Genomic DNA, 23304 nt, shown 5'->3' with positions numbered 1-23304 from the left:
CAGGTTCTAATGGGTTTGGACCCACAACTGGAATTAAATACAAGTGAATAGGATTTTTGAGAAAGTACATTGATATAGTTGGTGTTAGAATATATGAAAAAGGAACAGAAATTGGCCATTCAGCCCCTCAAACCTGCCCCACCACAAGAAGATCATGGCTGATCTTCCACAGACTTCAAATCCTCTTTTGTGTCAGCTAATCATAGTCTTCAACTCCTGACATTTCAAAGCTTTATCCATGAGACTGTAAAATGTAGGCTATTCAGCTCACTGAATGTGCTCTGCCAATCAAGATCATGACTGATCTGATAATCCTCAACTCCACTCTCCTTCCTTTTCCCCATAACCCTAACTCCTTCCTTGATCAGAAACCTGTCTATCCCAGCCTTGAATATACTTAATGATACAACTTCAACACATCTCTATGGTAAAGGGTTCCACAGATTCACTGTCTTTTGAGAAGAAATTCACTCTCATTTCTACCCTAATTGGGTGACCATTTACTTTGAGATTATGTCCTCTGGTACTAAGCTCTCCCACAAGTGGAAATAACCTGTTAGCATCTACCCTCTTAATTTCCCCTAAGAATCTTGTTATTTTCAGTAAAATTGCCTCTCATTCCTCTAAACTGCAATGTGTACGAGCCAAACCGACTTAACCTCTCTGCATAAGAAAATCCCCAATTGAGTGAATCAACCTGGTGCATCTTCTTTGGATAGCCTCCAATGCAAGTTCATATTTTCTAATCAATGTCAGAGATGTTACTATACACCTCTGGAACAGGTGTGACTTGAACCAGGCCTCCTGACTCAAAGGTAGAATGCTACCACTGAACCAATATTGATAATCCCTGTGCCATCTTAGGAACAAAGGTACCTAGGTACAAAATCTTAGGTTAAAAACTAGAAAAATGAAAAACAAATTTAAAAGTTAAACATTACAGTCCCTCTGTATATAGTAGAAAAAGAAATAAGGTTAAAAATAAACATTACAGTCCTTAGCATTAAGCAGAAAAATAAAGAAATTATAATAAATTTCTTTCTTAAGTGCTTAGCCATGCTGAGCTCTCACTCTATACAAGGTCTCGCTCTCCTCCACTTTGGCCCACTCTCCAGGGGACCTTAGACTGTCTGCTCTCGCTGCTGCTGCAGGTACTGGGAGCCCTACCTCATCGCTGCGTTAAACTCACTCTTCCCACATTGGGCTTGATCTCCAATTGTCAAAATACCAATCCAGGCCCCAAGCTGCTGCCACACACCAGATCTCTAGCTGACCGCCAAAGTCCATGCTCTGGACCCCCAGCCGCTGCCAAGCTCCAGACCTCATGAGGCCATGATGCCTTCACCAAACTCTCTCCAGAAGGTAAGATTCATCTCCCCCATGCTCACAGCTGAACTGATGCCAGAAGACTTAGGGCTTCCTGCTCTCAGAACTATGCTCCTTGTTTCCACTAGTGGGGGAACAATCATCTCAATATCTACCCTATCAAGATCCCCTAGAGTCTTCTATATTTAATAAGATCATCTATCATTCTTCTAAACTCTAATAAACAAAGGCATAAGAGGGTTAGCCATTCTTAATAACTCGACCCCATCATCCCAGGAATCAGCTGAGTAAATTTCTTTGGAAGTGCCTCCAATGCTGTGTATCTTTTCTTATTTATGGGGACCAAAATTAGAGGACTCCAAGTGCGACCTCACCAACATCAAGTACAGTGGTGACAGAACTTCCCTAAAATTATGCTCCAATTTCCTAGCAATAAAGGCCAAAATTCCATTTGCCTCCTTAATTATTTGCTGATTGTGTATTTTTGTGTTTTATGCACAACTTCATCCTTTTCCCACTGCGCTGACCTCTTTTGGAATCTCTCAATTTAAATAATAGTCTGCCTATTGGTTCTTCCATCAAAAGTGCACAACCTCACACTTTTCTGAATTTGACTCCAACTGCCAAGCTTTTAGCAATTCACTTTTACAAATTCCCCCTTGCAGGTTCCTTATTTGGTCATCACAACATGCCCTCCAACCTATCTCTGTATAGTCTGCAAATGTGTATACGTTACACTCTTCTCCCTCCACTACTACTGTTAAAAGTAAATAATTAAGGCTCTACAACTGATCGTTGTAGCACTCCACTGGTTATATATTTCCAACCTGAAAAGACCCATTAATTTTGACTATCTTCTGTGTGTTAATTCATGCTAATACATTATTCCTAATACCATAAGCTCCTTTCTTATGCAATATTGTTTCATGTAGCACATTATTGAATACCTTCTGGAAATCCAAATGCACTTCATTTATCAGTTCTCCTTTATCAACTCTCTTGATTTCCCTTTTACAAAACCATATCAAGTAAAATAAAGTTTTGTTGAGTATTATGAAATATTTGTTTAAATATCTGCCACTGCTCACCTGACTTTCTGTTTAGTTTATTTTCCCAAACCGCTTTAGCCAATTCTGTCTTCATGCCTCTATAATTGCCTTTATTTAGGTTTGAGGATATTGGTTTAAAACTATATTTACAATTCTACTATATTGTAATCACCACCAACTAAAGGATCCTTAACCTTGAAATCTATTATTCTTACCTCATTACAGATGACTAGATCTTAAGTTGCCTTTTCCCAGGTAAAATCTACAATGTCCTGCTCTAAGAAACAATCCTACAAATTCATCTTCCATCTTTTCCTTACACTTTTTACTACAGTGAGGCAACTCTTCAGGTTTCTATAGACTACTCGCTCTAGACTTCTTTCCCTTGCCATTCCTTATTTCCACCCAAACCGATTCCACATCACAATCTATTACACCTCGATCACGACCCACCTCCACATTGATACCTTCTTTTATTGACAAAGCTAAGACACCTCTTTCTTTTTGTCAATTATTGTGAAGTTGGGTAGAGTAATTATAGATTGGAAGGCAGGAAGTTAGAACTTGGCATTTGTAAAATGGGGAAAGCATTGTGTTGTCCCTTTAAGAGATCTTGCACTTTTTCTGTGCTTAGAGATTTAAATAGATGTGAACAGCAGCTTGAAAGTTTGCAAGTACATAGAGAGCATCCAAATTGAAACATTTGTTAGCAGGACAAGCAGCAGTTTTTAACGAAGACAACAGGCTTTTGAATTTAGCTCATCAATTTGAACCAGGTACTTAGATACCAAAAACCTATTAAATTTAAATCTGATGGTTTTGACAACATGCGGCCAACCCGATTGTAAGAAATATCGATATGTCATCAAGGGTATAAAAGAAGGGGGCAGTTGGACAAAGACCCCAGAGCAAGCTGCCATCCACCAGAGCTAACAGCCCTCAGCTCTTGAGAGAATCACTAGCTCCCACAACCTCATCTATGTCTTAGAAAAGGCACCATCTTAATAACCATGGTACCAACATCAGAGAAGGCAATCCTGACAGAATAATTGATGGAAAGGGCACAGAACATTCAGGAAAACATGAAACCTGGTTGTAATTTCGAGAGACTAAATTCTATTATTTTTATATATAAATGAGGCTTGTATTTATTGGACGAGCCTACCATTAGAATCTGGCTTTATTTGGGAATAGTTGGTAGTTAGAAAGGTTTTTATTCAGTTTGTTAATAGTTTATTTCATTTGTTCACCGTTAGAGTTTGATAATTAAATTGTTACTTGTTGATTTTAAAGTAAATGTCAGGTTTATTTTATTTAACCACTAGAAGTTGCTGAAAAGCAGGTTACACCACTTTTTGCTCTTTTTTATAGATTATAGGGTGAGGTGTTCCTCTTTGGGTGTTTTGGTTGTAGTTCTCAAAGTAGGGGGGTCAACATCTGCTTTATAAGAGCTTAGGAGCTCTTGTTGAGATTTGGACAGATTTTAACAGATTTGGGATTTGTAAGCTCCATCTTAAAACAAAACCTAAGTGTGAAGTGGAAATTCTGTTTAATTTTGGTTGCTTGTGGTTTAAATCAAAAGTGGCGAATGACTTTTAACATTGCTAAAGAGGTTCTGAGGGTCAAAATTTGCCAAAGAAAATTTAGAAAGATAAAAAAAAGGTGACACTTGTAGAATTAGCAAATTGGCTAAAATTGGGTTTAACTAGGGTAAAAGGAAAATCGAAATTGTAACAGTTAGCCAAGCATTTAGGTATATAGCAAGTTTTGAGAGGATTTGTAGCTCAGGTTGAGGTTCTGGAGATAGGTTTGCTCGCTGAGCTGGAAGGTTCATTTCCAGCTGTTTTGTCACCCTACTAGGTAACATCTTCAGCCCGGAGGCCCACTGAAGATGTTACCTAGTAGGGTGACGAAATGTCTGGAAATGAACCCTCCAGCTCAGTGAGCAAACCTACATATAGATTTAGATATATATCAGAGAAACAGTCAAATGCAGTAGAATTAGAAAAAATTAAATTGCAAATGAGACAATTAGAGTCAGAAGATAGGGATAGGGAACTGAAACAGTATGAAATACAGTTAAAAGCAGAGCAAAAAGATAAAGAGAAAGAATGAGTTGGAAAAGATGAAATTGAAACAAAAAAAACTTCAAATGTCAGAAGTAAAAGTTCAAGATAGAAGTGATGATGGGCAAACTCATTGTAGCCAACAGTTTGTAGGGATATCTACAAGTATGTCCAAACATTCACAAAATTTGGTGAAAAAGATGTAGAAGCCTTTTGCATTTCTTTTGAGAAATTTGCTAGACAGATGAACTGGCCAGACAGTGGGTAATGTTAGTTCAGACCAAATTGGTAGGCAGGGCTAGTGAGGTGTTGGAGTGCAGTCAGAGGTGTTGTTAAGAGAATAAGTAGTAAAAAAGTAAGAAGTACAAGAAGCATATAGATGATGGTTCAGAAACGTGAGATGGGAACCGGATCAGACTTGTATCAAGTTAGAACAAATTAAACAGAACACCTTTGATAGATGGATGGCAGCATCACAGATAGAAAAGACATATTAGAGATATTACTCTGCAGGAGGAGTTTAAAAATTCACTTCCAGAAGTGATAAGAACTCATGGTGAGGAACAGAAAGTTAAAACTGGAGAAGAGCTGCAGAGATGGTGAATGAATAAGCAGTAATGCAGAAATCGAAATCTAGCTTCTGACAGTAATTTCATTCTGTGAGAAATTGGGAAAGAGGGAGATCCTTCAAATAAAAAACAAGTAGATCAGGCTGGGAACAGTTTACCACATGTAGGAAAAGAAACCCATGAGAGTGGAAAAGAAGTGAAAGACCTCAGGTGTTTTCACTGCAATAAGGTGGGACACACAAAGTCACAGTGCTGCTGGTTTAAGAAAGGTGCTGGGAAAAAGGGTATGGTAAAAGAAGCTAAACCAGTGGGATTAGTTAAGGCAGTGAAGGAAATCCCAAGAGACGTCAAGGAGCTGCAGGAGAATGTACAGCCTAGTCATGGACTGGACAGTAAGGTAATGACCAATCTTTTCAAAGACTTCACCTGTGTGGATAAGATTTACTCAAGTAAAACATGAGGAGTAGGTAAAGTTAACATATTGAGAGTTAGTCTGTCTCTAATAATGAGATTCAAATATTTTCACTCCTTCTGAAATATTGCCTGAGAGAATAGTAATTTGTGGAATAAATATAGAGAGAAGTATAAGATCAGGCTAGAAAGTCCAATCAAGACTGGGGAAGTGATAGTGGGAGTCATGGGAAAAAATGTCTATTCTAGGAATACACTTTATTCTTGGAAATGACATAGCTGAAAGATTAATGGAGTTACAACAAAAAGATGAGTCAATAAAGGATTTATATCATCAAGCCTGCTCGGAAGAAGAATCAGAGTGTATTCTAGAATGGTATTACCTTAAAGTTAAAATGTTAAGGCAGAAATGGAAACCTTGGCAGGTTAGTGCAAGTGAGAAATGGGCGCAAGTTCACCAGGTTTTGTTGTTGGTAGAATACAGACTAAGTATTGCACTCAAATTACCTGTAGGAGGTCATCTTGGTGTGAGGAAGACACAGGCTAAGAAACAGAAGCATTTTTATTGGCCTGGATTACATAAAGATGTGGTTGAATTTTGCCATTCGTGTCAGCTGGCAGGAGAGCCACAGGCAGTGATGATAAAACCAGTGTCTTTGATGTCATTTCCCAAATTCAAAAGAACCTTTTACACTGGTTATAATTGATTGTGTAGGTCTCCTCCCTAGAACTGAAAGTGCTAACCATAATGGATATGTCTACCAGGTTTCCCGGAGGCAATTCCATTATGGAATGTCAAGGCAAAAAGGTTTGTGGAAGAGTTACTTGTTTTCTTTACCTGTTATGGATTACCAAGGGAAATTGAGTCAGACCAAGCATCCAATTCTACTGCAAAATTATTTAAGGAGGTCATGGATAGTTTAGGCATCAAACACTTTATATCAAATGCATACCATCATGAATCCCAGGGAGCATTGGAAAAGTGGCATCAGAACCTAAAGACAATGTTGAAGGCTTATTGCCTTCCAGCTCAGTAAGCAAACCTACATCCAGAACCTCAACCTGAGCTACAAATCTTCTCAAGTGCCAGTATTACCCAAATGATTGGGATAAAGATATCCCATTTATATTACTTGCTATTAGAGATGCTCCAAATGAATCAACTCAGTTTATTCCATTTGAATTGATATTCAGACGTGAAGTAAGAGGGTCTCTAAAATTGATGGGTCCAAAGTCAGAGATCTCACAGTTGTATTACGTATCCGAGGTAAGAGAAAGTTTAAACAGAGTAGGTGAACTAGCTAGACAACATTTGAAGGTGGAACAGCACCTAAGAATCAAGAAGCAGATAAATCTAAAATTCATACGTTTGCCTGTGGGGATAAAGTATTGGTGCTGTTACCAGTCAGGAATCCTTTCAAAGCAAGGTTTAGTGATCCCTATCAGACTGAGAAGAAGTTAGGTCAGGGTGAATTATCTGATAAAGATGTCAGATTAGAAAACAATTTATTAGGTATGTCATGTGAACATGCTGAAATATAACTATGACAGAGAAAGAGAACCAGATTAACAGGCATTAGTTTCTGCCACTGAGAGTGAGGAATCAAATCCAGATGATTTGGATGTTGATGCGCCTCAGAATAAATTGGATAATGAGGAAGTCCTCAAGGGGTAGGATGGGGAAGTGAGCTCTGTCCCAGGAACATAGAATTGAATTGAAAGACTTGTTACAGTGTTATGAGAACCTATGTAGAAATAGAATGGGGAGGACTAATACCATAATACATGGGGTTGAAGTAGGGAATGCTGTTCCAATAAAACAACACCCCTACAGTTTAATCCTCTCAAAGCAGCACAGGTTCAGAAGAGATGGTCCAAGAAGACATCATGAGATGAGTCAAAGCGAGTGGAGTTCGCCAATGGTGTTAGTGCCCAAACCCGATAGTATTCAACGATTCTGCAAAAATTATCAGAAGGTCAATGCTGTGACCAAATCTGACTCATACCCAATTCCAAGGCTGGAGGATTGTGTGGAAATAATAGGACAAGCCACTTACACCACAAAGTTGGACTTATTGGACTCCCATCGTGAATCAGCAGCCTCCATTTCAGCAGCGGGAGTCAAGAGAGCGCAAGCCAGGGGACAGCTGGGAAGGTAAGTCAGGACAAGGAAAAGGAATAGGCAGACAGTGCAGGGATCCCCTGTGGCTGTTCCCCTCAATAATAAGTGTACTGTTGGACATTGTTGCGGGGGAACAACCTATCCGGGGAAAGCCACACTGGCCAGGCCTCTGGCAATGTAGCTCAGAAGGGAAGGGGGGGAAAGCTTAGGAGAGCGACAGTGATACTTACTTTGTGAATCAGGGGATTGAAGGCTGAAAAGGAGTGAATGCGGGCACGGGGACTGCCGGGTAAGTGAACTAATATATTTGGTCAGTGGCTATATACAAAAGACAATTCATGTTGTGTCTCTCACCTGTTCCTCCTCCTCTATCAAAATAAAATACAGAGTGAAGGGTTAGTAAGTGAAAGTTTTTTTTCCCCAATCTCTTTTGGCAAGTTAGAGCAGAGGGGATGGAGGCTAGGACAGTCACAGGCTCCTCTTGCAGAATGTGGGAGATAAGGGTCACCACTGGTGTCCCTGCTGAATTTGCCTGCGAGAAGTGCACCCAACTCCACCTCCTCACAGACCACGTTAGGGAACTGGAGCTGGATGAACTTCAGATCATTCGGGAAGCTGAGGGGCTGATAGAGAGGAGTTATAGGGAGGTATTCATACCTAAGTTACAGGATAAAGGTAGCTGGGTGACCGTCAGGAGAGGGAAAGGGAATAGCAGACAGTGCAGGGGTCCCCTGTGGCCATTCCCCTCAATAATCAGTGTACTGTTGGATACTGTTGTGGGGGAACAACCTACCAGGGGAAAGCCACAGTAGCCAGGTCGCTGGCAATGTGGCTCAGAAGGGAAGGGGGGAGAATAGGAGAATGACAGTGATAGGAGATTCAATGGTTAGAGGAACAGACAGGAGATTCTCTGGTTGTGAATGAGACTCCCAGATGGTATGTTGCCTCCCAGGTGCCAGGGTCAAAGATGTCTTGGATTGAGTCTACAGGATTCTTAAGGGGAAAGGGGAGCAGCAGAAGGTGTATACCCATCAGTGCAAATGACAGATAGGGAAAGGGATGAGGATCTGAAAAATGAATATAGGGAATTAGGTTGGAAGCTAAAAAGGCAAGATGAGCAGAGTAGTCGTCTCAGGATTGCTACTGGTCCCACCGGGCTAGTGAGGCTAGGATCATAGAGCGAGCGCAGCTGAACACGTGGCTGCAGAGACAGTGTAGGTGGGAGGGCTTCAGATATGTGAATCATTGGGATACCTTCTGGGGAAAGTGGGACCTGTACAAGGAGGATGGGTTGCACTGGAGGGGCACCAATATCCTGGGTGGGAGATTTGCTTGAGCTCTTCGGGAGGGTTTAAACCATTTGGCAGGAGGGTAGGAACCAGAACTACGGATCAGAGGATGGGGGAGCTCGTGAACAGTTGGTGTGCAGAGAGTCTGTGAGGAAGGACAGACAGTTGATAGGGCAAAGTTGCAGTCAATGTGATGGGTTGAAGTGTGCCTATTTTAACACAAGAAGTGTCAGGAATAAGTGTGGTAAACTTAGAGCATGGATCAATACTTTGAGCTACAATGTTGTGGCCATTACAGACACTTGGATATCACAGGGACAGGAATGGTTGTTGGATGTTCTAGGGTTTAGATGTTTCAAAATGAATAGAGGGGGAGATAAAAGAGGTGAGGGAGTGGCATTGCTAATCAGGGACACTGTCACAACTGCAGAAAGGGAGGTCGTTGAAGAGGGTTTGTCTACAGAGCCAGTATGGGTGGAAATCAGAAACAGGAAAGGAGCAGTCACTTTATTGGGAGTTTTCCACAGACTGTCCAATAGCAACAGACATGGAGGAGCAGATTGGGAGGCAGATTTTGGAAAGGTGCAAAAGTAACAGGGTTGTTGTCATGGGTGACTTGCCTAATATTGATTAGAATCTCCCGAGTACAAATAGTTTGTATGGAGCAGATTTTGTCCAGGAAGGATTCCTGACTCATTATATAGATAGGCCGACTAGAGGAGAGGCCATATTGGATTTGGTGCTTGGCAACGAACTAGGCCAGGAGTTAGATCTCTCAGTGGGAGAGCATTTTGATGGTGGTGATCGCAATTACCTGACCTTTACTATACTCCTGGAGATACTATACTCCTAGGAACAGACATTATGGGAATGTATTTAATTGGGAGAATGGGGATTACAATGCTATTACACAGGAACTCTGGAGCATAAACTGGGAACAGATATTCTCAGGGAAATGCACAACAGAAATGCGGAGGTTGTTTAGGGAGCACTTGCTGAGAGTGCTGGAAAGGGTTGTCTCACTGAGGCAAGGAAGGGATAGTAGGGTGAAGGAACCTTGGATGACAAGAGATGTGGAACATCCAGTCAACTTAAGGTTGAGGAAGCAAGGATCAGACAGGGCTCTAGAGGGTTACAAGGTAGTCAGGAATTGAAGAATGGATGAAGACAGTTAGAAAGGGGCATGGAAAAGCCTTGAGTGAGATTAAGGAAAATAACAATGTGTTCTACACTTATGTGAGGAATAAGAGGATGGCCAAAGTGAAGGTAGGAACGATAGTGGAGGGAACTTTTACCTGGAGTCGGAGGAGGTAATGAATACTTTGCTTTAGTATTATTAGTGAGAGGGACCTTGTCATTTGTGAGGACAGTGTGAAACAGGCTGATATGCTCGAACAGGTTGATGTTAAGAAGGGGGGTGTGCTGGAAATTTTGAAAAATCTGAGGATAGGTAAGTCCCCTGGGCCAGAATGGGATATACCCAAGGTTACTACTGAAAGTGAGGGAAGAGATTGCTATACCATTGGCAATGATCTTTGTGTCCTCACTGTCCATTGGAGTAGTACCAGATGATTGGAGGATGGCAAATGTTATTCCCTTGTTCAAGAAAGGGTATAGGGATTACCCTGGGATTTACAGTCTTATGTCGGTGGTGGGCAAATTATTGGAGGGGATTCGGAGATACAGGATTTATGATTATTTGGAAAAGCATAGTTTGATTATAGAGAGTCAGCCTGGCTTTGATGGGGGCAGGTCATGCCTCACAAACTTTATTGAATTCTTTGAGGATGTAACAAAACACATTGGCAAAGGTAAAGCAGTGGATGTGGTGTACATGGATTTTAACAAGGTATTTGATAAGGTTCCCCATGGTAGGCTCATTCAGAAAGTAAGGAATCATCGATATAGGGAAATGTGGTTGTCTGGATACGGAATTGGCTGGCCCATTGAAGACAGGATGGTAGGAGATGGTAAGTATTCAGCCTGGAGTTCGGTGACCACAGGGATCTGTACTGGGATCTCTGCTCTTTGTGATTTTTATAAATAACTTGGATGAAAAAATGGAAGGGTGGGTTAGTAAGTTTGCAGATGACACGGAGGTCGATGGAGTTGTGGATAATGTGGAAGGCTGTTGTAGGTTGCAACAGGACACTGACAAGATGCAGAGCTGGGCTGAGAAGAGGCAGGTGGATCTTAATCTGGAAGTGTGAAGTGACTCATTTTAGAAGATAGAATTTAAATGCAGGTTAAAAGGTTAAAGACAAGATTCTTGGCAGTGTGGAGGAACAGAGGGATTTTGGGGTCCACGTCCATAGATCTCTCAAAGTTGCCACCCAAGTTGATATGGTGGCATATGGTGTGTTGGCTTTCATTAGCAGGGGGGGGGAATTGAGTTTAAGAGCCGCGAGGTTATGCTGCAGCTTTAAAATGCCTGGTTAGACCATACTTGGAATATTGTGTTGCCTCATTGCAGAAAGGATGTGGAAGCATTAGAGAGGGTGCAGAGGACATTTACCAGGATGCCGCCTGGACTGGAGGGCATGTTTTATGAAGAAAGTTTGAGGAAGGCTTTTTTCATTGGAGTGAAAAAGAACAAGAGGTGACTTGATAAGGTGAACAAAATGATGAGGCATAGATAGAATGGATAGCCAGAGACTTTATCCCAGGGTGGAAATGGCTATCACGAGGAGGCATAATTTTAAGGTGATTAGAGGAAGGATAAGGGGAGATGTCAGATGGAGGTTCTTAACCTAGAGAGTGGTGAGTGCATGGAATGGATTGCCAATGGTGGTAGTAGAGTCAGATACATTCGGCACATTTAAGGGATTCTTGGATTTGCACATGGATGATAACAAAATGAAGGATATGTAGGTTAGTTTGATCTTAGGAGGTAAAAACAATGACTGCAGATGCTGGAAACCAGAGTCTAGATTAGAGATGTGCTGGAAAAGCACAGCGGGTCAGGCAGCATCCAAGAAGCAGATGCTCCTCAGAAGCTGCCTGAACTGCTGTGCTTTTCCAGCACCACTCTAATCTAGTTTGATCGTAGAGTTTTATAAAAGTTTGGCAAAACATCGAGGGCCAAAGGGCCTGTACTGTGCTGTACTGTTTTAATGTTCTATGTTCTTATTTTGCAGTTACTGGCAATTACTTTTGTTGAAGAGAGCAAAATAAATTTCTGCTTTTGTAACACCAGGTGGACTATATCAATTTAAAGTAATGCCTTTTGGGAATGAAAAATGCACCAGCCACTTTTCAAAGGCTCATGAACAGAATTGTGCTGTCCACATAGGTGACGTAGTGACCTTTAGCCATTCATGGAAAGGTCACATGGACCATTTGGCAGAGCTCTTTGAGAGACTATAGAAGGCAAAGTTGATCATAAACTTGGCACAAACAGAATTTGCGATGGCAGAAGTGGCATTCTTCAGGCTCAACATTGCATACGGGCAGATGACACCGAGGAACATGAAGACAAAGGCCATCGATGAATTTCCAAATCCATCCTCGATTGAAGTGCTAAAAGTTTTGGGATTGAGTGGATTCTACAGGAAATTTGTGCCATACTTTAGTAGGTGTATGGCACCGTTGACGGATTTGTTTAAAAAAAAACACTAAATGTTCGGTGGACAGAACAATGCCAGGTGGCATTTGAGAATTTAAAGCCATGTTAACCACCGCACTAGTTTCAGCCATGCCTAATTTTTGAAACTCTTCAGCATTGCCATTGATGCAAGTGACGTAGGGGTTGGAATGGTGTTGTTTCAGGAGGATGTTTGTGGAACTGAAAGGCCATTTTTCAAGAAAACTCAATATCCACCAGAAAATATATTCAACTATTGAAAAAGAGTTATTGAGTTTGGTAATGGCCTCACAACATTTAAATGTTTACATTACAAATAATACATCAGAGATGATCATGTATGTGATCATAATCCTTTGACATCTCTGGAAAGATTTAAGGACAACTGCAATATTTAAGAGGCATTTGGATGGGTATATGAATAGGAAGGTAAAAACAATGACTGCAGATGCTGGAAACCAGATTCTGGATCAGTGGTGCTGGAAGAGCACAGCAATTCAGGCAGCATCCGAGGACAGGCAAAATCGACGTTTCGGGCCTGATGAAGGGCGTTTGCCCGAAACGTCGATTTTGCCTGTCCTCGGATGCTGCCTGAATTGCTGTGCTCTTCCAGCACCACTGATCCAGAATATGAATAGGAAGGGTTTAGAGGGATATGGACCGGGTGCTGGCAAGTGGGACTAGATTGGGTTGGGATATCTGGTCGGCATGGACAGGTTGGAACTAAGGGTCTGTTTCCATGCTGTACATCTCTATGACTATGACTCTATGACAAGAACAGATTCGTTTGTTGGAATCTCATGTTACAAACATTTACGGATTGTACATGTTGCAGGTCGTGAAAATATTATCGCGGATGTTTTACCTTGGGTTTAAAAGAAAAATGCTTATATAAGATAGAAATGGTAGTGTTCAATGTTATATATAAATTGGGTTAGTATAAAATGTGTAATTCTAGAATAATGAGCAATGGATCTGGTATTATAATGGAGTTAAGGTTTTAAAAAAGAAAATCTTAACTCCATTATATTACCAGATCCATAGCTCATTAATCTTTTCATAATACTGGTTCATTATTTTCTTAAGTGTGAGGTATTGCGAAGTTGGGTTGAGTAATTGTAGATTGGGAGGCAGGAAGTTTGAATTTGGTGTTTGTAAAATTGTAAAACTGGGAAAGCATTGCATGATTCCTTTAAAAAAATCATGCATTTTTTCTGTGCTTAGAGATTTAAAATAGATGTTTGTGAGCAGCAGCTTGAAGGTTTGCAAGTACATAGAGAGCACTCAAATTGAAACATTTGTTTCGAAAGGCCATATAGTTAAAAGGCCACGCAGCAGTTTTTAACCAAGACAACAGGCTTTTGAATTTAGCTCATCAATTTGAACCAAGTACTAAAATACCAAAAACCAAAAACCTATTAAATTTATATGATGGTTTTGACAACATAGGACCAACCCGATTGTAAGAAATATCGATATGTCATCAAGGTATAAAAGAAGGGGGCAGTTGGACAAAGACCCAGAGCAAGCTGCCACCCACCAGAGCTAACAGCCCTCAGCTCTTAAGAGAGAATCACTAGCTCTCACAGCCTCATCTGTGTCTTAGAAAAAGCACCGTCTTAATAACAATGGTACCAACATCAGAGAAGGTATTCCTGACAGAATAATCGACGGAAAAGGCACAGAACATTCTGGAAGACATGTAATCTCGCTGTAATTATGCGAAACTAAATTCTATTATTTTTATAGATGAAGTGGGTCTTGTTTTTTATTGTAATAGCATACCATTAGAATCTGGCTTTATTGTGGAACAGTTGGTAGTTAGAAGGGTTTTTATTCAGTGTGTTAATAGTTTAGTTCATTTGTTCTGTTAGGGAGTTAGATAATAAAATCAACAAGTAACAATTTAAAAGTGAATGTCAAGGATTTATTTTATTTAACCACTAGAAGTTGCTGAAAAGCAGGTTACACCACTTTTCACTCTCCTTTTACAGATTATAGGGTGAGGTGCTCCTCTTTGGGTATTTCGGTTGTAGTTCGCAGAGTGGGATGGGTGGAGGGGGTGGGGGTCAATCTCTGCTTTATAACACTGTTCTTCTGAAAGATTGAATCTCCGTGAATATAGAGTTCCAAGTCATGCTCATCCTATACATATACAGTATCTCCATAATAGCTATCAAGTCATAATCATTTATTTCTGTTTTGCTGTCAACTCATTTATCTTGTTATCTGAATGCATGCAGCATTTGTAAAGAGCCTTAAGCTTCAATGTTTTAACCATTTTTACACATTTTGGTGCTAATTTCTCCTCTACTTCTGTATAGATTTTCTACTCCTTCCTGTCCCACTTTAATTATTGTTTGGCTGGAAAGTGAACTAAATTTTGATTCAATTTAGAAGACTTGTTTGGGACTACACCAGACCTGCATGATGCAGACATGATTCACATGGATGAGCAAAAAAAAAATTCACTGCTAAAACTTTCACTCACTTAAAAGTTTTATTACCTGACGGCCCCTGTGCCCAGTGAATTGATTGTGACTATTTGGACCACCACCTCCCAGAGCAAGATGGTGCTTTTCTCTGTACCCACCTTCCTAATACATTGTTAGAATTGAGATCTCATCATGTGTGGAACTGAAGGTGGCAGTCCGTTTTCAGCTAGAAATCTTGATGGTACCACATTAATTTAATAACACATCGATCAAATCACATCAAAATCTGATTTAAAACTGTCTCCATCAAGATGCTAAACCAGAGTTAGCATCCAATTTAATTTGAAATATTGATTCTAATTTCAGGTTGTTCTGTATTAGTGATGTGAACAAATTCACTCAGCTTTTCTCAGTGGAATTAAATTCATACCTTTTTATGAAGTGATAGTTCACCATCTGCATTGCAGCAATGTTAATACCTAGAGGAGCTGGGCAAAGACAATTTAAAATTGGAACTGAGCATTCCGCGATATAATTACAGCTTTTGTTCTCATTCTTGCTTTGAGGAAGGAGGAGGGAGAATGCTTGAAAAGCTGCCTTTTAAGAAATGACTGAGGAGATTGCTGCTTGCTATAAAAAAAAAACCTGGTTACCATTGACAGTGATGAGATCTCAAGTTTGGTTTCAGTCAGTCAGCAGATGGGGTTTTACATGACCAGGTGGGGATTTGGACTTTGCTGTATTTCATTTTGTTCGATTTTAAGTGGAGATTGTGACTAGCTCTGCGCTGTTGTTAAAGAATTGTGTCTGAACTTGGTATTACTGTATGTGTAAAACTATCCTGATTCTTTACCTCCATGTAACCCTCTAATACCTGGAGATCTGGTTTCAGCGATCATCCTTCCCCAAGCCTGGTACAAACTGCATAGGAAGGGAATGAAATGTTGCTGGGCACTTTCAGCTGTACAAGACGTTAATGCAAAGAAATGATAATTCAGCTGAATCTAATATTTCCACACTGATGTAGCACATGTATAAAACAGGTAACTCCTTCAGCTTGATAAACGTGTCTTTTTATTAAAAAGAAAATAATTCCCAAGCATGTTGCAGCCATGAGTATGTTGATGGCAGAACCAAAGTGAGCAGGATTACTGCTCGAGGGGACATGACTGACTACGCCACAGACAGCCAATACGCTGGTGAGGGGGCTAGGCAGTTGTGCAGTAGGTATGGGCAGGGAATCATAGACTTTGTTATCACTGCACAGGGTCAAAGGACCTGGTGCAATATTTAAACTGCACCCCAGCACACATCTCCTCCCTGTAAGCCAGCATCACCATTCTGCCTGTCTCAGAGGAGGAGTTTAAACTGCAGCTGCTTCCAGTGAGGGTTTAGGGTGGGGTCAAGGGAGGGGAGGGGTGAAAAGAAGAGGAGGTGGAGGCTTGGTGGAGGGGAGGAGGAGATGGAGGGTTGGTGGAGGGGAGGAGGAGATGGAGGTTTGGTGGAGGGGAGGAGGAGATGGAGGTTGGGTGGAGAAGAGGAGATGGGGGTTTGGTGGAGAAGAGGAGATGGGGGTTTGGTGGAGAAGAGGAGATGGGGGTTTGGTGGAGAAGAGGAGATGGGGGTTTGGTGGAGAAGAGGAGATGGGGGTTTGGTGGAGAAGAGGAGATGGGGGTTTGGTGGAGAAGAGGAGATGGGGGTTTGGTGGAGAAGAGGAGATGGGGGTTTGGTGGAGAAGAGGAGATGGGGGTTTGGTGGAGAAGAGGAGATGGGGGTTTGGTGGAGAAGAGGAGATGGGGGTTTGGTGGAGAAGAGGAGATGGGGGTTTGGTGGAGAAGAGGAGATGGGGGTTTGGTGGAGAAGAGGAGATGGGGGTTTGGTGGAGAAGAGGAGATGGGGGTTTGGTGGAGAAGAGGAGATGGGGGTTTGGTGGAGAAGAGGAGATGGGGGTTTGGTGGAGAAGAGGAGATGGGGGTTTGGTGGAGAAGAGGAGATGGGGGTTTGGTGGAGAAGAGGGAGAGATGGGGGATGTGGGTGGGGGGGCATGCTCACTTCATTCATCCCTCCATTCTGCTCATAAACATTTGCGATATTCAATCGTATATTAAAATGTATCAAGTTTAGCATCATTTGTAAATCAGATAGAATGTAGGTTCATAATCTAGCTAGTTTCTGTCTTTGCAGCAAGACCACCGTACTATCATCTGGGAGCTATTGCCAACAATAGAAGAGCTGTTTCACAGACTAGTCAAGCAACACCTAGTCATACTCACAGAATCATACTTCAGAGTTAATACTCCAAACACCATCCCTGGATATGTCCTGTCCCACTGTCAGGATAGACCCTGCAAAGGTGATGACACAGTGGTATACAGTCAGAAAAGAATTGACCTGGGAGTCCTCAACGTTGACTCCAAACTCCGTGAAGTCTCATGACATCAGTTTAACATGAGCAAGGAAACCTCCTGTTTGGTTCTCCCTCAGCTAATGAAATAGTGGCTCCTCCATGTTGAACAAACTTTTGAAGGAAACACCGAGCGTGGCAGGGGCACAAAATGTACTCTGGGTGGGACATTTCAATGTCCATACTAAGTGTGGCTTAGCAGCAGTAATACTGATTGAGCTAGTAGAGTCCTAAAGGAAATAGCTGCGAGACTGGTTCTGCAGCAGATAGTGAGGGAACCAACAAGAGGGAAAAATGTACTTGACCTCATCCTTGTTAATCTGCCAGCTATAGACACAACTGTCCATGGCAGTATTGATAAGAGTGACCACTGCACAGTCCTTATGGAGACAAAGTCTCACCTTCACATTGAGAATCCTCCAGCATTTTGAGTGACAATATCACTGTGCTAAATGGGACAGACTTTAAACAGATCTCCCAACTCAAGATTGGAATCCATGAGGCAATGTGGGCTATCAACTGTACTCCAGCACAATCTGTAACCTCATGGCCTGACATATCCCACACACAACCATTACCATCAATCTGGTTCAATGGAGATTGCAGGTGGCATGCCAGAAGTAGCACCAGGCATTCCTGAAAATGAGGTATCAATCTGGTGAAGCAACCAAATAGCACAGACAGCAAGTGATAGATAGAGCTAAGTGATCCCACAACCAATGGATCAGATATAAGCTCTGCAGTCCTCGCACATCCAGTCGTGAATAGTGGTGGGCGATTAATTAACTCACTGAAGGAGGATGGAGAGGAGGAGGTGGCTCCAAAGATTTCTCAATGAAAGGAGAACCCAGCACATCAGTGTAAAAGACAAGGCTGTAGGATTTGCAGCAATCCTCAGCCAGAAGTGCCGCATGGATGATCCATCTCTGCCTCCTCCTGCAATCCCCATTATCACATATACCAGTCTTCAGCCAATTCGATTCACTCCACATGATATCAAGTAGTGTTTGGGGACACTGGATACTGCAAAGGCTATGGGCCCTGACAACATTCCTGCAGTAGTACTAAAGACTTGTGCTCCAGAATTTGCCGCTCTGCTAGCCAAGCTCTTCAGTACAGTTACAACACTGGCATCTACCTACCAATGTGGAAAATTGCAGCCCACCAGTCAACTCTTGATCATCAGTAAAGTCTCATCAACAGTGCTTTCAAGCAACACCTGCTCAGCAATAACCTCTTCAGTGACGTCCAGTTTGGGTTCCACCAGGACCACTCAGCTCCTGACTTCATTACAGCCTTGGCTCAAACAACAAAAACGCAGCAAGATCTGGACAATATCCAGGCTTGGGCTGACAAGTGGCATCCTGGGTGTTACCATTGACCAGAAACACAACTGGATTCGCAAATAAACACAATGGATACAAGAGCAGGTTAGAGGCTGGGAATGAGTAACTCATCTCAACTCCTAACTCACCAAAGCCTGTCCATCATCTACAAGATACAAGTCAGGAGTGTGATGGAATGCTCCCCACTTGCCTGGATGGGTTTGGATCCAACAACATTCAAGAAGCTTGACAATATCCAGGCCAAAACAGCCCGCTTGATTGACACCACATCCACAAACATCCACTCTGTCCACCACTGACACTCAGTAACAGCAGTGTGTACTGTCCACAAAACGCACTGCACAAATTCACCAAAAATCCTCGGATAGCACCTTCCAAACCCATGACCACTTCAATCTAGAAGGATTAGGGCAGCAGATACATGGGATTACCTTCACCTGAAAGTTCCTCTGAGCCTCACACCATCCTGACTTGGAAATGTCGCTGGGTCAAAATCCTGGAATTCCCTCCCTGAGGACCTTGGGTTAACCCACAAAACATAAATTACAGCGATTCAAGAAGACTGCTCACTACCACCTTCTGAATTAGAGACAGACATAAATGCTGGCCCAGCCAGTGACACCCACAAGAGAATAAAAAACAAATTTACTTTCTCAGTTATCAAAATTAAAAAGATAGGCTAAGTGAGGAAGCTCTTTTCTTGCTGGGAAGGGACCAATAATGTTAATACCAGCTTTTGCTGAAATTGGATACAGCTCACACAACAGCCATTTCACTAAAACACACTCACTCACACTGTGTAACTGGTTATGGCTCACTCTACAGTCTGTTCACTGGAGCCAACTCACTTAACACAAAAGGATATAGCTCTTTCCAGAATCAGTTCACTCAAATACACCCAGTCAGTCGACGTAACTACTTTTAATGCTCTCCACAGTCAGTTCACTGAACTCACACTCTTGACATGTAAATAGTTAAAGCGCTTTCCAAAGTCAGCTCACTGAGTGCATACTCTCTCTCTCTCTCTCTCTCTCTATAACTGGTTAAAGATTCTCAAAGACTCTAGCAAAGACCAAGGACAGGCTGAGTAATGCAGAGAGCACATCTTTCTCATTGTCTATACTCAGAGGATCAGAATAAATTCCACCACCTCAATGTACATTACAGAGGAGGCAGGCAATGAATTGAAACATGAACCAAGGGTTGGGAGTTGATCAATTTACTGCTTCAGCTACATGAACACAGAATTCATCCTGCTGACTAAAATACTGCAGCTTTTCTCTCTCTGGAGACGTATCCCCTAATCCACTTGGCAGTTGACAAGCCATTCTGTGGCTGTCATTAATTCAGTAACAGCTGCAAGCTTCACTGTGATGTCAATATAAAAGTCATACCAGAAATTTAATGCAGCAAATGAAACTACTACAACTGCTCAGCAAGTTAAACAGTATCAATAAAGAGAAGAGCTGCCCTGTCCATAAAACTGGCAACATGCCCTGGAGGCAATTAATTTCCATGATAGGTTTCTGCCCATGTGCGGTGGAAAGACCGGACTTTTTTTATGTTTCAGTATTTTGAATGTAGATTGAAATGGGAAAATGTCTGTTCTAAAAATGAATGATTATATACTTTTTAAAACCAAGTAGCCTGATACTCATTGTAAGTACTGTTTACACAGCTGCTTCTTCGAGCAGTAGGGGTGGTTGGGTTTGCAGACAAGCTGGAACGAGAGACCCACATACCCACAGATTTTTGGCCAGCTAGAGTCTTTGAGAATCTTTAACCAGTTATAGAGAGTGAGAGAGTATGCATTCAGTGAGCTGACTTTGGAAAGCGCTTTAACTATTTACATGTCCTGAGTGAGTTCGGTGAACTGACTGTGGAGTGCATTAAAAACAGTTATATCAACTGATTGGGTGTATTCAAGTCTGTGAAGTCATGACTAGTTCTCAATAACAAAAGCTTCCTGCTGGCCAACACCTAAGTGATTGGCTTCCAGGCAGCCAAAGATCTCAGGGGTGTGAATATTATGGCAAGAGCCATTGGACATTTGAAGGTGAAGGAGCTGTTTTCGCTCTGCGGTGAAAACCATGTCAAGCATAATGAAAGCCAGTATATTTCCCTTCTTAGGGTGCTGTAAATTGTGACTTTTAATTAATAAGCCTGAGATTTTTATGTGTTAACTAGTCACCTTGTGCCTCCTTCGAACAAGTGTGGAGTTTGCACGTTCTCCCGCGTTTCCGTGGGTTTCCTCTGGGTGCTCCAGTTAACTCCCATGGTCAAAGGTGTGCAGATGAGGTGGATTGGCCATGCTGAAATTGTTTGTAGTGTCTAGGGATGTGCTAAGTGGATTAGCCATGATAAATATAATGGGGTAGGGGCATAGGTCTGGTTGGGGTGCTCTTTGGAGAGTTGATACAGACTTAATTGGGCCAAATGGCCTTCTTCTGCACAGTACAGATTCTATGATTCTATGAAATTGGCAAATAGTCCTTAAACATAGTTCAGTCACATAGCAGCTCTTATGGTGCAGTGGTAGATCTATTCAACCCATACTGACATGTAGTGAACCCAGAAAGGACTGAAGCCCAAATGAAGATTCCTGACAATCAACAACTCATTGAAAATTCTGGGTGACACCGTGGCTCAGTGGTTAGCACTGCTGCCTCACAGCACCAAGAACCCGGGTTTGATTCTGGTCTTAGACGACGGTCTGTGTGGAGTTTGCACGGTTTCTCGGTGTCTGCGTGGGTTTCTTCTGGGTGGTCTGGTTTCCTCCCACAGTCCAAAGATGTGCCGGTCAGGTGAATTGGCCATAGAAATACTGTATTATGGGGATAGATGTGGGTCTGGGTGGGATGCTCTTTGGTGAGGCAGGGTGGACTGAATGGCCTGCGTCCACACTGTGAGATTCCATGATAAGTGTAAGTATTTGGAGAAGGAAGATTGAGAAGCAGCATTATGATCAGCAGGGACCAGTGAACTAGTTTCTCCGTCTTTGCTCCTGCACACAACACCCATTTTAGTTTGTATCTGTCTGTGTATAGAGGGAGAGCTTTAAGTGGATTAGAGTTTTAACCAGTTTGATTATTTGTCAATAGTTCAAAATGGTTTATCTGTAGTTAAAATCTACTTCAGCCCAACTAGTCCACACCGACTCTCCGAAGAGTAACCCACCCAGACCCATTCCCCCTAACTAATGCACCTAACTACAGGCAATTTTGGCTTGACCAATTCACCTAACCTGCACATCTTTGGATTGTGGGAGGAAACCGGAGCACCCGGAGGAAACCCACACAGACACGGGGAGAATGTGCAAACTTCTATATAATAAATAGTCATTCTTATCAAGCACAGAAACCTGTGTAAAATACAGGCAAATTGAGTATTCCGTGTATTTTTTAAGACCTGGATAGTGAGGGGAGTGGTTGGGGAGGTAAGGAGACTGGTGAATTCAATATTGAGGCCACGTGGTTGTAGGATCCCGAGGCAGAAGATGAGGTGTTCCTCCTCCAGTTTGTGGGGGGCTTTGTTTAGGTGGCGGAGGAGGCCCGGGATGGACATGTCATGAGAGGAGTGGGAGGGGCAGGGGGAGTTTAAATGGTTTGATGCGTACGGAACAGAGATGTTCCTGAACCATCCCGCAAGTTTGCACTTGGTCTCTCCGATGTTGAGGAGATCACATCAAGAGCAATGGATGTAGTAAATGAGGTTCATGGATATGCAAGTAAATCTCTGCCAGATTTGAAATGATCCTTTGGGGCCTTGGACAGAGGTGAGGGGGAGGTGTGGGCACATGTTTTGCACTTCATACAGAGGTAGGGGAAGGTGGCTGATGTGGAGAGGGGGTTGGTGGGGAATGTGTAGCTGACGAGGGAGTCACAGAGGGAATGGTCCCTGCAGAACACAAATAGAGTGGGGAGAGAAATATATTTTTGGTAGTGGGGTCTGACTGTAGGTGGTGAAAATGGCGGAGGATGATATGCTGGATTTGGAGATTGGTGAGGTGGAATGTGAGGACCGGGGAATTCGAGGGCAGAGATGCTGGAAATGGAGGAGATGCGATTGAGGGCATTGTTGCTCACAGGGGAGGGGAAATTATGGTCCTCGAAATAGGAGGATATTTGAGATGTCCTGGAGTGGAATCACTCATCCTGAGACCAGATATGATGGAGGCAGAGGAATTGGGAGTAAAGCTGGGGGGGGGGGGGGGGGGGGGGGTGGAGTCTTAGTCAAGTTAGCTGTGGGAGTCATTTGGGTTTGAAGTAGATGTCAGCGTTGAGTTGGTCGTCGGAGATAAAGAGGTTTCGGAGATGGTCCAGGTGAATTGGAGGTCAGAGTGGAAGGTGTGGGTGAAGTGTATGAACTGTTCAAGCGCCTCGTGTGAGCACAAAGCAATGCCAATACAGTGATCAATGTAGCAGAGTAACGTTGTATTCAGGGGACATTGTATTCTACAGAGGCAGGCATAGCTGGGACCCATGTGGGTACCCATAGCCAGCCCGCTGTTTTGTAGGAAGTCGGAGGTTTTAACTCTGACTCTCCAGCATCTGCAGTCCTCACTGTATCCTGAGTAGAGTGCATGTAAATTGTTGCTTCCCGTGGAAGGTGCGTCTGGGGCCATGGATACTGAGGAGGGAGGAAGTAAATAGGCAGGTGCTCCACCTTCTGCGATTGCAGGGGTTGGTGCCGTGGGGTGTGGGG

The 23304-nt window shown here is 42.4% G+C and overlaps 1 protein-coding gene across 1 annotated transcript in view; it reads left to right on the top strand.

The window, feature by feature from the left end:
* Window positions 1-5296: 5296 nt before the first annotated feature.
* The window catches only part of csde1 (cold shock domain containing E1, RNA-binding), a 106683-nt gene continuing 88675 nt past the window's right edge, over window positions 5297-23304 (top strand). The window contains exons 1-3 of the mRNA XM_043716248.1: window positions 5297-5459; window positions 6656-6672; window positions 8187-8190. Coding sequence (XP_043572183.1) covers window positions 5297-5459; window positions 6656-6672; window positions 8187-8190 — 184 coding nt within the window. The remainder of the gene's footprint in view (window positions 5460-6655; window positions 6673-8186; window positions 8191-23304) is intronic.

This window comes from Chiloscyllium plagiosum, chromosome 26 (assembly GCF_004010195.1).
Source record: "Chiloscyllium plagiosum isolate BGI_BamShark_2017 chromosome 26, ASM401019v2, whole genome shotgun sequence".
In the NCBI taxonomy this organism is placed as follows: domain Eukaryota; kingdom Metazoa; phylum Chordata; class Chondrichthyes; order Orectolobiformes; family Hemiscylliidae; genus Chiloscyllium; species Chiloscyllium plagiosum.
Note: the sequence above shows the minus strand (reverse complement) of the source record. Positions and strands in the feature narration are given on the sequence as shown.